Source organism: Mastigoproctus giganteus, chromosome 7 (genome assembly GCF_048544385.1).
Source record: "Mastigoproctus giganteus isolate SK-2022 chromosome 7, ASM4854438v1, whole genome shotgun sequence".
NCBI lineage: Eukaryota > Metazoa > Arthropoda > Arachnida > Uropygi > Thelyphonidae > Mastigoproctus > Mastigoproctus giganteus.
The window spans coordinates 230,354,049-230,369,413 of NC_143581.1; the positions used below are offsets into that span (position 1 = coordinate 230,354,049).

A 15,365-nucleotide genomic window follows, 5' to 3' on the forward strand; every position below is an offset into this window, starting at 1 on the left:
TTCCACAATCAACAGTGTGCTGCTTAAAGATCTTAATGAGATTAATTTTCTGCTGTTCACCAAAATTTCATATTCGTGCCCTCTGGTTCTGTTTGTTTGTTATTTGGTTTTTAGGAGCATTAGCAACTAAGGCCATATTGCTCCGGGATATGCGGTGGTCATTCTCTGACCTTTCCGCATCCTCCGTATTTGGTGGTGATGGGCTCGAACCCCCGAGTCTAATCAAGAAGCGTGTGCTATGCATGGCTGCTCCTTCCGACCTGGCTACGGAGGCTCCTGCCCTCCCTCTGGTTCTAGTTTCACTGCCAACATGAAACTACTTTTCTCATTCATTTTGCTTATTCCTTTAAGAGCTATAAGCTGCTTGTTCCTTGAAGAGTTTCAGATCACAGGCTTGTAATCTGACTGAGGTGTTTTAAAGTTATACTGAAAAGAAGTTGCCCAGTGTGTGGTTTGCTAGATGTCTGACTGCAAGCAACTAGTTGCATCATTGGGGGGGGGGGAATGTGTGTATACTGAGTCACTTCAGTCAAAGGAATTTCATAGTTTTTTATCTGGTTTATGTTGCATTTGAGAATTCTCCAAAGTCAATAAATAAATTGAAACAGTAATGTCAATTGTCACATGTAAGTGCTCATAAGCCATTAAAAGTTTTTTAAATTTGCATTATTTTAACTTTAAATTTAACTAATATAAGTGTTAAGGCCTATATTGACAATATTTCAACCTCAACTATGGAGGTCACTATCTATTCCAGAAAGAAAGAAAAGAGCATTAAAAGAAAATAAGCTATATAGTCTGTATAGTTATGTATGTATATACAAACCCAAAGTGTCTTCACTCGCAGAGGAAACAACATTTTCTCCATCATGGGACGATACCAAGGAATTATTCTTTTCAGTCATCCATGTCTTTACCTTTGTAAAAACTGGCTGAAAAAACAAGAAATAATATAAGTTACAATGGTTTTGTAATTTTCTGTTACAGAATTATTTTATAATAATTATATAACAGAGGAGTTACAAAAGCAGTAATTCTAAGTTTGATTATTCATAAATTTGAAGGTCTAACTCAGTGGTTTTCAACCGGGGTGCCACGTAATTTGGGTTTAAGTTACTTAAACTTATTTTTTTAAAATTTATATATTTAATTAATTATAAAAAGGTGTATAGTATCTTTTTAATTTTGTGGTGATCTATAATTGATGTTTATTTAGTACCTCTATATAAAGAATAAAATTATATATATATACAATATATGTATAATTTGTATTATGAATTGTAATTTTGTTTATATATATATATATATATATATATAAACAAAATATATAAAACAAATATATTTTGTTTTATATATATAAAACAAAATTTATATATATATATAAATTTTGTTTATATATATATATATATATATATATATAAACAAACTCATTGGTACTATATTACCAAATATAGTACCAATGAGTTAAAAACAGTGGAAATTTTTATATTATAACACGCACGCACGCACACACACACACACACACACACACACACACACACACACACACACACACACACACACACACACACACACACACACACACACAGTATATATATATATATATATATATATATATACACACACACACACAGAGAAAGAACTGGATCTAATGGGAAGAAAATTGAGTAGAGGTGCCACAAAATAAAATAAATTACTTAGGAGTGCCATTATTAAAAAAAAGGTTGAAACCACTGGTCTAACTTCTCCACACCCATGACACTGTAAGGTAAACACTTACATCTGGAATGTTAAAGTGTGGTGTATGCTATCAGGATGGCTAAAAGTTTTTGTGCAAAAGACAAAAACGAAAAAAAAAAATAAATAATAAATAATAATAAAATCATATACGAGAAAAAGTAAAGGCTGCATAAATGCAACAATGCAAAGCCCTCAACTGTGGACTTTTTATTACAAAATCAACAGACTGATAAGTTTACATTGCTTTTTCTTATAAGAATTATGTATCTATCTCTATAAAGTACAATGACCAAGAATTAAAGTCAAATGACCATGACAGATGATTAAAGTTCAACCAATTTCTTACTCTGAGGGTGCATACTTCCACAATAAACCTGTGATGGCCATCAAACCTAATTACATTTAAGCAATTTTGAACCAGCAAAACACTATTGATTGTGAACCACTGAACCATCACGGGCGAAATTCAACCAAGGATATTGCACGAAAGATGAAATCATTACAATAGTTACCATATAGTGTTTTACACATAATATTAAAGTATTACTTTAATTTCTTTGAAAATGAAGGCTTATTTTTTGAAAATGCAAACATTATCAAAAATAAATAAAATAAAATAAATAAATAAATAATAAGGAACTTTCTTTCAATAAGATGGTACACATGTCACTCTAAGAAAACTTCAAGAAACTTAACTTCTTCACTGCTTCAAGAATACAGTCATCTCACAGTTTGATATCAGAATGCTGAACATTCAAATTTTAATAAAGAAATTAATGGCAATCTCTAAATGTTGTGGAGATTGTTATTAAAGTAAAACTCTTGCATTCGTTTATTCCTTCCTTCCTATGTTTCTTTATATCTCAATAATTAAATATTCTAAATCCACAGTAAATTTTCTGTTCAAAGTTTTCTTTAAAAATTGCAAGTTCTTTTATTATTAACATCTTGGCGGGTTATTCAATGGAGCATTGTTTTTCTAACTATATACCAAAGAGCTGGTATTCATATGTAGTAATATATATATATTTAGAATATGCCAAAATCTAAATGCTTCACATTTGGACTCCTTAAGTATAGATGTATTAATAGCTTGGTTACAACTATACATGAGTTGTTATCAAATCCATGCCCAATTCTGAAAATAGAAAATTTCCTTTGTCCGAATGACCTGTGGGATTTTTGATTTCCTGCTAAAGTCACTGGCCAAAACCATCTATCTGGTTTTTTTTTTTTTTGTTAGCGCAATCAGCTTCTGTTTCCCAAAGTTTTTGTATTTTACTGTGATCCAAGCCCAAGGCGGAATTCGAACCCGCGACCTTTGGGTTGCCAGGCAGGCACTTTAACCACCTGGCTAGCCCGGCCGGCCCATCTATCTGTGCTTCCACCTCTTTTACAACCTGATAATTTTGTTGCAGCTAGGATAACCAATTCTTTGATTTGGTTGATCCAAGCATTACTTTTCCTCTGAAGACTTGCATTGATGATCTTGATAAATTTATTATCATATCAAAAACATTTCACTCAATGCCCTTTTTCATATTTAAATATAAAGGAATTAGAAAAAGTTTAAATATTCTTTATAGCAAAAAGTTTCCAGCTTCTGCTGATAGTCCCCCAATTAGTCTTAGAGTTATAAACTTATCCTAACCCAAAAATCCAAGCCCAAAGACAGTTTTCAACACAAAATTCAAAACATAGCGAATTTACATTGTTGCTGAGACTCTTTGGGTCTACAGTAATAATTGTCCTCTCTTTCCAATAAACTAATTAAATACTTCATATGGTACAGTGAACTTTACTAAACCTATTCAGTAGTAATTCCATGTCCTTCTCGAGTTAATTTTGTCAAATTAAATGCAACCTTTTTATAGTTTTCCTCCATTGATTTTTCCTCTTCCACAAAAATTTGTCCATATTCACCAATTTCTAAGAGAGAGAGAGAGAGAGAGACTCTCTCTCTCTCTCTCTTAGAAATCTCTCTCTTAGACTCTCTCTCTCTCTTCAACTGCCTTTTACTTCAACCTTTTCTAAACTAATGGAAAACACGGTGAACTGTCAATCCTACCTGAAAACTTTGTCTGATTATTGACCGTCAATAAAAATTCTCTTGGATCAATTAACAGAAAATCTCAGCTTATTTCATTGGTCAATGTACATATTTCCAAAAAAAAAAAAAAATTTAAACAAACTACTGATATAGATTTCTTCCCAAGACATTTATCACTTTTGCCATACAGGCATTCTAAGCAATGCTTCCATCATATGGTCTAGCTTTTGTAGCTGGGTGGCCAGTTTTATTTCTTAATATTCAGTGCATGTAATGACAGGTGGCACTTGGTCTTATAACTTCTCAGCCAATGCTGGAGTGCCTCAAGGATCTACTCTTTCACCTACTATTTTTATTTTATATATCAATGATTTTCCTGGAAATCATGTTTTGCTGATCACGGTGTTCTACATTTCACTCCAATACAAACTTTTACTCTGTCAAAAAAAATAAATAAATGAAATAAAATAATAAATAATAAAAAAAATCTCCTGATCACCTGTCACTCTAACATGATTGAAAAAGTTCTCAGTCCTGTATTATCTCTTTCAAAAAGGCACAGTTCACCTATAATCACCTTCAATGGTGCCCAGATTTTAAAACAAGGAGAAAACATAAAGAAATTGGAAAATTATATCACACATATCTATGAGTACATATCCCAAAAAAAACTATGGTTTCTCTTTTGCATCTGGCATTATTTTGATTCTGAGAATTTTAAATTTAAATATTCATTAAGAAATCCTTGATTCCATTCAAAGGAGAGCAATCCAGTTGATCAATGTTTTCTCTCTCACTCTCTCCCTCAACATAAAATTATGTGCTAAGAACAATGCAATCAGAGAACAATACAATTAAGAAATTGTGAGATATCTTAAATTTCAAAAAAAAAAAAAAAAAATCAGTGACCAGTTATTTGTTTCCTGGATTACCTGATTTCTGCCACCAATGTACACACTGACATCTTGTGGGAGAAGGTAGAAAAATTTCCTCATCTGTCATGTTTAGCCGTGTACGGCAAAAAAAAAAAAAAAAAATTCTGGCAACAGCAAATACCTCCAAATAGTCTCAATTTTCAAGAGAACATTTGAAAGGAATAATTCAATTTTGAAATAAATGTAAGGAAGTGAAAATGAAATATGTCAATAAACATAATACAGTTATTAAAAACGAACTGAACACGTTAAAAAAATTCATGAGTAAACTAAATGTTGTTATTTGGTTTTTAGGAGCATTAGCAACTAAGACCATATTTGCTCCGGGGATATGCGGCGGTCATTACCTGACCTTTCTGCATCCTCCGTATTTGGTGGGATCACAGGCTCGAACCCCGGTCTAATCAAGAAGCGTGTGCTACGCACTGCTGCTCCTGCCCACCTGGCTACAGAGGCGCCGTAAACTAAATGAGATACAGAAACCAAAGTTACATATTTTTTTAGGGTAACTATAAAGGGTATTTCCTTGTGTTCCTCCTCTGCTAAACAATCTACAGTCCTTCTGTAACTATATTGAAACTACAGGAATTCTGTTTGAATTCCTGTAGATTCAAACAGACAACTGGGCTCCACCTGTAATCCTGACCACATCATTCTGATGTGGTCAGGGTTACAGGTGGAGTCCAGATTAAACACTTACAGATTGGGCATTTTTTTTAGTTACCCTGGAAATTTTAAAAAAATTTCCAGGGTAACTAAAATTTTTTTTTAAAATTAGGCTTTTAAAGTTACAATTCTTTTGTAATAATTCTGTAGTAAAACTGTTATACAAGCATTTTTATAATATGTAATATAATCTTCAAATAGGTTCGAAGGCGATCAGATACCGCCCTAGTTCTAACCAGCGATCCGCCTGAGTTAGGACTGAAATTTTATTTAAATAACTATAAGATTTACAGATAAATATATATCAAAGAATAACCTTGTTTAGTTCTAGAATTTTTATTTATTTCTCTTTAACTAAATTTCTTGATTGTGTTTCTGTTTTATCAGAAAATCATCACTCCTTTAATAGTTCTTTAGTTTGGGAAAAATATAAACACCTCCTTATTCATCTAATAAGGAACAATGTCAGATGAATAAGGAGGATATTATAAACACTCAGAGTGTTTGAAAAGGTATTGCTGATGGGTGAGGGCACTGCCATGGAAAAATTTCCAATTTATTTTTAAAGTATAAAGTCTTATTAACAGTATGGCCACCCTGGTATAAATTTATAACAAATTAAGTCTTTATAGTCAAAAAAATAATAATAATTCTAACAGGATTTTACTCTGGAACTGTCAATCAAAATATTTTTCTTCCTGGAAGACATGGGTGACTTTCATTCAGAGGACTGATGTTTTGTCTGCGGATTGTAAAAATAATCACGATAACACTGTTTCACCTCTTGTCACCATCACTCTTAGAAATCCCAGATGATATTTCTAAATTTCAATCAGCTCTTGAAAGTTCAACTATTGTTTCCATCTTATCTGATATTAAAAATTGGGAAAAAATAAAGTTGAATAATCTTTTCATGTTGAAAAGATCAAATGTGATGATTTACCAACTACATGTATATTCAACTAATGGTAATGCCTTCAATTCTTACCCAGATAATCAGTCCAAATAATGTGTTTAACGCAAGTAACAAATTTTTCCTTTGTTGATATGCAAGGTCTCCCTCAACTTGTATCATCCTTAATGAATATTGGATTCATCTTTAATACATTTATACCATTTAAATGTCTTACCTAATGGTAAAGCTTTTCACTGTATAACTGAACAATGATTTCTAATCTCCATAGCAGATTTCTTAAATGAAAAGGCAAAATATTACAGAAGACTGTGGTTCACAAAATAACACTCTAAAAAACAATACTGAATAATCCTAGCCATTCAACATCACAAAATAAAATAAAGTTTTCTTATTCAATATTTAGATATTTTAAAAATTCCTGTAGATTGATCCTACACTGTATAATAAAATTTTTACTTTATTAAAAAACTATACAAAAGCCAACCTCTTCAATTCCTTGGTTCTTGTTTCCACTATTGTTATTATCATCTTCCTTCTGATTACTTTTAGCAATAACCATTTCCACTTCTTTTCCTGAAGTTTGAATTCGATCAACTACATCCAAGAAATGATATTTTTCCACATTTTCACCATTAACTGTAATTATGTGATCACCTAATTTAAAAAAATAAACAAAATATTATATTCACTTCTTGAAAAAAATCGATTTGGTTAATATTTAGTGGCTGAATAAAGGAAATTTACAATTCACCACATACAATTATCTTTGGTTATTATTCAGTCTTTATTAAAACAATATCTATCTTCTTTAAAATTAACTTAATTTTAAAAATAAGAAAAAAGATGATCTGCACAGCATGCTATTTCACTAACGATGTTGTTAATTCATTAATAAATAGAGAAAAAACAATGGCTTTAGCACTGATGCTTAGCAGGACTCCACTATTAACATTTGTCCACAAAGAGTAGTGTCCATTGATAACCACTCTCTGTCTTCTCCCACTCAACTGTCCCTTTATCCATAGCAGTAACTTAATGCCACATTGTCGCAATTTGTACAGCAGTCTTTTATGTGCAACAGTATCAAAAGCCTTTCTGAAATCCAAGTATATGATATCAAAATTATTTTTTGCATCTAGTTCCTTTGCTACTGCTCATAGTGTCCAATCAGATTGGTCAGACAAGATTGCCACTTAAAAAAATCCATGCTGTGATTACAGTATAACTACATTCCTGCTGTGACCAGAGACTCCACTGTTTTCTAAAGATGCTGTCATAATTATGGCTAAGGGTTTGTCTACCCCATTTGCTACCTCTCCCTTAATAGAATTGGATAGATTCCAAACACCACAGGCACCTTTTTTATGTTTAACTTCAACAATTTCTCTTCCCCTTACCTCTCAGTTATCACAAAATCATTTAGCTCCCCATTAGAGTTTGATAATCTTCCAGCAACCCCTTCTCGAAAGAATTCCTCACGTGTGAATGTACATGCAAAATACCTATTCAGTTTGTCAGCAACCTGAGCTGGGTCATCAACAGTTAATCCACTGACATCAAGTGGCCCAATGTGATTCAACATCTTTCTTCTATTTAAAAATTGTTAATATAAGAATTCTACTGTTGATATTCGCAGCAAGCAGACATCGTTTTCCAGTGCGTCTAAAGTGCGGGGAGAGCATAGTGATTAGATAGGTTAGATAATTGCTTTTAATTAATTTCTTATTAATATACTGTAAATTTAATTTTGATATAAGTTTTTTTTTTCCTGTAATAATTTGTAAGTTTAATTTTTATATTATAAATATAATTTTTTTAAAAGTTACTTTCTCTAATATTTAGCAAATTTAAACAATGGTAGTGACAAGATCCACCTTGAATACTTCGTTAGAGGGTATCATGACTCATACTGAAATAATCAATGGCAATTTCCAAATGACGAAACATGATTTCAATGTTTGCAGAACCTGTGGCACGTATTCCAAGGTCAATCTAGTGGATAATTATAGATCACCTGGCAATTATTTTCTTTGCTACAGCTGTACAGAGTGTACCGATCTAAAGTTAAAATTTGGTGCACTGCTACAAGGATTTGACTCACTGAAAACACGGTTGCTTGCCCTCGAGAATAATGTAACTCTGAGCTCATCAGGAACTCAAGTAACCCACCAACTGATGCACTCCTGATTCGGGCACCAGAACAGAATAACCAAGTGCAAATTGCCCTGGTTCAAAAGGACTTAGTTCCATTAGGAGATTCCACTGTCGGGGAAATATTTTTTGTAATAAGGATAGGTGGACTAGAACCGGGGTATGTCTGAAGGGAGCAACAATTAATGTCACCAACAGATAATCAGATTTTAAGGGAGGTAAAGAGAATATCATTCATGTGGGGACTAATAATATTAGGCACACATGACCTGATGATTTGTTAAGACAAATACAGGACCATACTGAAGAAATGCCGCGAGTTAGGTCAGAATGTCCATGTGTCTGCAATTCTGCCCAGGCATGATAGGTTGGATTATATGCTGAAAGCCTTGTGGATTAACTCAAGACTTGAAGGACTCTGCAAGGCTTTAGGTGGAAATTTTTATCAGCTTGGAGAGCACTTGTAGGTAGAAGGAATCTCTTTTGTAGAGACAACATACATTTAAACAAAAGTTGCAAGAGTTTTTGCCAGTATCATTGAGGATACCTTAAAGGTTCAGAGTTACTGCTAACTTGGGGGGGGGGGGGGACAAGGTAATATAGATATGAGTTTATCTAATAATACTGGTCAAAGTAACAATTGCACATACCTTAAGAGTTCTTGTTTGTTACCACAACATATCATAATAGCAAGATGTTCTGAAGGCAAAAGTGTTTCAAATGAGCGGGTAGATAAAGCCAGGGAAGCAAGCTCAAATAACTTGAAGGGGTGTGTCAGGGTAATTAACTATACAAGAACACTAAGTCTTAATTGTTTAATAGAATAATGTCGGAAGCATCGTCAATAAAATGAATGAATTGAAATTGCTGGTTAGGACAAGTATAGCTGACATAACAGGGCTTACGGAAACATGAAATAGGGGACGATGAGTTTCAGTATGGTATGTACATTGTATGTAGGAAGGATAGGATAGATAGAAGGGGTGGTAAGATCATGCTTTTTATAAAAAGTAGTCTAAGCGAGATGAGAGAAATGGAATGGGCAAGTAAACATGAGTGTGTTATTATGGGTGATTTTAATTTACCTCTAATTGATTTGAGAAAATGGGAAAGGAAACTCCACATAGAAGACAAAATTTTTAAATCAACTAGATGATTGCTATTTGTATCAACATATCAGGGAAAGTACTAGGGAAAAGGATATTCTAGACCTAATCATCACCCACGAGCCTGATGGCATAATAGGGCTGACAGTACAGGAACCAGTAGCAGGAAGTGATCACACGGTGGACGATGACAAGAGAGGTAGCATTAGGCAAAGGAAAGGGTTATAATTTCAGGAAAGGAAATTACGACATCTTAAGGCGCTGCATGATCTCTGTTAACTGGGTAGATATCTCACAACTGAATTATGGTATACCTTTAAAACATTAATCACAGAAGCCTTGAATGCATAAATAACATTAAAAAGATACTTCACAAGGAGGATTCCAAGTTGCATGAATAATGAAGTTGCCAGATTACTAGAGCAAAAAAGGCAGCATAGAAAAGTTAGAGCAATAAAAGGTACTAAAGCCTATAACAACTCCAAATCTGTAATAGTGTCACAGAAAAGGTTAGGCTGGCAAAGGCAAATTAGGAGAAATTTCTGGCAAAGAGTGGGAATAAGGAATTCTTCACATATATAAAAGAAGAGAAGGTCATCAGATCGGACCCTTACGTAATGGACGTGGGATAGTATTAGATAATCTTAATATGCTGATGTTGCAGATGAACTCATCTGCATCGATATTTACTTTGCATCGATATTTACAAAAGAAAAACCCTTTACATTAATGAGAAATTATGGGAGCAAAGCTGAAAAATATATAATTAATGATATTGAAACTTCACAGTTTCAAAAGCTCAGAGGATAAACTGCTTAAGGGATAAACCAAACTACTTAAGGGATAGACCAAAATTGCTTTTTGGTCTATCCCTTAAGATTAACAGGATAAAAAAAAAATCACTATCCATCAACAAGAAACAAGTGAACAGCTATAAATGGAATTCTACATTAGAAAATTATAGGATGAAGTTTTCATTGCATAAAAAAAAGGAAGTTTGTAAAAGAATAAGAGAAGTTTACCTCAATATGATACTCTCCAGAAATTAAAACAAACACAATTAAAAAATCAAAAATCTTACATTACAGTAAGAAATTAACAATAATTAAAAATCAAATGAACACAATTAAAAATCAATTTAACACAATTAAAAATTAAGTAAAAAATTAATTTAACAAAAAAAATTGCAAAACGACTTTCAAGCTGACAATGCTTTTCGACCCATATGTCGTCATCACAGGAATGAAAACTACCGAATAGGGGTGAGCATGGAACTCAGATTAGATATGGCCGGTGAACATTAACAGAATTCTCATGTAATTTAATTTCGATGGTTTCTGCAATTAATAGTCTCGTAAAATTACGTTGGACACTAAGTATTTTGACCTCGTTAAATAAAAAAGTATGTTTTTAATTAACGGCATGAAAGGCTAATTCTGACGCTGCTGAACAAGAAGCATGAACTGAGGCCGTGTGTTGATTAACACGAAAATTCAGAGGAAACCGCGTAGAACCCTGATAAGATGAGTTGCAATCACCGAAAGAAATGTATACTAGGTCATTTATTTGTGTTGCGAATGAGGAAAGGACTGAGCGATTCTTCAGTATAGTGTGTAATTTCCGTATTGGCCTGGCTACAATTTTAAATTCGGTATCTTTAAAGAATCTGTTAAGTTGTTTGTGGCACTGTTCAACATATGCAACAGAAATAAAGTATTTTTTGATATTACTACCGTTGGTTGGTGTATTTTTTTGTATTCTATCCTTAGCTTGTACCCTAATTCGGTCTATTGTAGCAAGTGGGTAACCCCTGTTTAAGAACCTGCTAGTTAATATTTGTATTTCTGAGCCCAAAGCAGATTCCATCATTGAATATTCATAAGCATTGAGAAATTGATTAAGGATAATCGATCTTTTGTAGGTGAATGGGTGATAATTGTTATAATGCAGAATCATACCTATGTTTGTAGGTTTACGATAGATGTTAAATTGGATTTTATTCGCGTCCCGAATTTTTTTACTTAATTTTTAATTGTGTTAAATTGATTTTTAATTGTGTTCATTTGATTTTTAATTATTGTTAATTATTTCTTACTGTAATGTAAGATTTTCAATTTTTGAATTGTTTTTGCTTTAATTTCTGGAGAGTATCATATGGAAGTGTCCTACGTATCATATTGAGGTAAACTTCTTTTATTCTTTTACAAATTTGATATCAATGCAGAATGTACTGAGCATTATAGCTCTGGTTCATACTATCAAAAAAAAAAAAAAAAAAGAAAGAAAAACTATTAAAGCAAATTTATGTCCTGCCTGATTGTCTGTTATGATATTTTGAGCCTAAACATTATAAGCAAAGCCCTCTAAAGAGATCTATATGAATATATCAAAGCTATCTAAATGCTATCAAAATAAATTGAATACCTTAGAAACTGCATAACAGATGATAAATTGAAATGACTTCTAGATGAGGCAAAAAAGTTGGCAACTGAAGTGATCTTGAGCCAAAAGAATTTAACTTGAAAAAGAATGCTTAACAAAGAATACGACAGAGAAGGCAATTTTAGAATCCAATTTCTCATCATTTCAGACAACAAAATCCCATCATTTAAATACAAGGTGTGTGAGTTGAAAGTATAACAATTAATTCCAATTTCTACAAGATTTGAATACACTCCCTCTTCCAGAAGTTATAATAGACAACTTCAATGATGTTTGCATTACTTTAATACTCATAAATTTTAAAAAAAGAAAATGATATATTTTATTTCTTATAAATTCTTTTTCTCATATCTTTCTTCTGAAAAGTACAAGGAAAAGAATTCTGATTGTTTTAAATGTACTGGCCTAATGTCTTTTAATGTGTTCCAATGGTAGCCCAGGAAATACATAGTGAATATACATAGGAATTTAAAAGACAGCAACCTTGAAGCTTTGGTGAAATCTTAAAATATAATGGTAGTTGAAGTAAATTCTTAAACTTGGGGTAGAAAAATAGGAGTACTGATATAATTTAAAAGAGAGATTAGCCTATAAAGTTATTAATTTTTCTTAATATTTAGGAGATCAAGATAAAAAAAAAAGTTGTTTTTACTCTATTCTGACCTTCTCCATACTAAGTGAAGGTTAGATTGTGCTGTGATCTCAATTAGTTAGTAGAGCAGCCTAAATTAAAATAATTCAGCAATACTCTCCTGCAATGCCATCAGGAAAACAGGTAAGTAAATAATGATAATATACAAGGGTTGTTCAATAAAGAATGATCATAAATTTTTTTTCACAACATGCATTTATTAATCATCCATATTTTTATAGCTCCCATTTGATGAAATGCAATTACCCCAATGTTTTTTTTTTGGGATAAATGCATTTACTTCTGGTGGAAGCCATTTTTTGACAAGTGTGCAGAATTGCCTCTGATGTCTTTACAACTTCTGACAACTGTAAATGGTTTCCTTACAGCTGTTTCTTTCCTTCTTTAACTTTGAAAATAATAAAACAATGCAGGGTGCAAGGTCAGATGTGGTACGTAATTGACATTAATGCTGGCTAAGTACTTGATAACAGTCACTTTTTACTTTTTTTCATTTTCTACTACACTGAGTGTAGTTCCTCACAGTTGACAAGTTACTCTGAGATTACTGCTACCCATATGCAGTACCTTGCATTTGTCAATGTTAAACTTCAACTGCTATTTCTCAGCCTATTGACTTACTTTTTCTAAATCTTGTTGCAGTAGCATACCATCATTACTGTCGTTAATTACCCTGCCAACCTTTGTATCTTCTGCAAACTTTGACATTAAGCCTGATATACTTTCATCAGTATAATTATTAAATATAGAAAACAACAATGGGCCCACAGCTGAACTCCACTAATAACACTAGTCCACGAAGAGCAGTGCCCATAGATAACCACTCTCTGCCTTCTTCCACTTAACCATCTCTTTATTCATAGCAGTAACTTGCCCTTAATGTCGCCTTGCTCCAATTTATACAGCAGCTTTTTTATGTGCAACAGTACCAAAAGCCTTTCTGAAATCCAAGTATATATCAAAATTATTTTTAGCAATCAGTTCCTTAGTGACTGCATCATACTGTTCATAGTAACATACAAGATTAGTTAGACAAGACTACCCACCACATTCGCACATCTCCAGTTCATAGGGATCCCCAAATTCAAGGATGCTCTGATAATTATGGCTAAGGGTTTGCCCACCTCCTTTGTTGCCTCCCTTAATATGATTGCATAGATCCCATCCACCCGGGGTGGCTTTCTTTTATATTCGGCTTCAACAATTTCTTTTCCGCTTTCCTTTCAGTTATCACAAAGTTATTTAGCCTCCTATTGGAGTGTGATAAACTTCCGACATACCCTCCCATAAAGAATTCCTCATGTGTGAATGTAGATGCAAAATACTTATTCAATTTGTCGGCAACCAGCAGGGCAATCAACAGTTAACTCATTGCCAACAAGTGGCCCAATAATGTAAGTAATAATGTAATGAATGTAAGTAAGGTCTAATAGACTGTTAGTAACCTGAGGTGTATAATTTATGTGATAGATTAATATAACATTTGTTGTACTGTTTAACTGATCATGACTAACTGGACATTTATATGCTTTATCGCCACTGGAATTTCAGGTGGAATTTATTACAGTTTAAGTCAGTTATACAGCATAAAATGTCAGAGGTACTCCAAAATAACCAGTTATTCATTACACTATGAATTTAATGGCTCAGGGTGATATGAAGTCAAATATGGATGTTTTAGGAGGGTTAGCTTTATATGATAAGGATTTGCAATCTAGATTACATAACTCTGTGTTAAGAGAATATGGATCTTTATTGGATAAGGAAATAGCATCTATTGCAAGGTGCACAGGATTGATGGGAATTAGGCTATAAGTTTTAAGATGGTGAGGAAATTGATCACACATGGTCAAAGTATCTTTTGGAGTTGACACTCACAAGCATATTAAAGAAGATTTACATGTTCACTGCTACCTATATTTGAGAGAGTGTTTGCAATGTGTTGTAATTTTCACGATGATAAAAAATATCAACATTCTGACATCTCCTCAGCAATCTGAAAATTTGTAAATGATGGTTGAAAAGGAAAAGTTTGGAATTCATAGTTAAAACTGAACACTTACTTTTGTGTTGAGCTGTAAATCAGAACATATCTTAAAATTTTATAAAGAGTTTAGCCATGTACGTAAACTAACATCAGCACAAGCAAAGAATAAATAAAACTGTGCGCCAAGTCTATAAACAAAAACCAAGCATTACTACAAATAGTTCAAACTGTGTGCGACTATTTGATTAGTTAATTTCATGTGCCTTTCCTTTTCCAGCACTCATTTATTGGCTGCTTAAGAATCACCACTCATATGATGGAATTCATATATGTGTGACAGCACATCACTTATAATGCCTTTTGAAGCTTATATTCATAAGGGCGGTGAATATGCTAATGACTACACATGAGACTTCATGGAGATCTTTCAATTTCACCCTAAATCTCCCTTGTATATAAGCATATTCAAACTCACTAGTGTTTGATAATTAATGAACATGGACTTTTGTAGTTAGAGAGGTTCAGAGAAAATGCAATGTGCGCAATGAAATTGGTCCTAAATTCTCTAAAATATGTTCAGCTTTCTAATAATGAAAGTAATGAGACCTCTTTGCAATGCTGAATTTACCTGGAATCTAGATAACATACATGAGTCTAACTTAGATCTAGAATACTGGAACTTTTGGAATTAATGCCATTAAATCATCTTGGCTCTTCAGC

At 32.8% G+C, this 15,365-nt stretch overlaps 1 protein-coding gene across 3 annotated transcripts in view; it reads right to left on the minus strand.

Annotated features, from left to right (window-relative positions):
- The window catches only part of LOC150083765 (tyrosine-protein phosphatase non-receptor type 13-like), a 478,105-nt gene that overhangs the window by 117,694 nt on the left and 345,046 nt on the right, over positions 1-15,365 (minus strand). For all 3 annotated transcript variants that reach the window (XM_090378206.1, XM_090378207.1, XM_090378208.1), the window contains 2 exons: positions 6,792-6,961; positions 827-932 (listed from right to left, as the gene is read on the minus strand). In XM_090378206.1, coding sequence (XP_090234332.1) covers positions 827-932; positions 6,792-6,961 — 276 coding nt within the window. The remainder of the gene's footprint in view (positions 1-826; positions 933-6,791; positions 6,962-15,365) is intronic.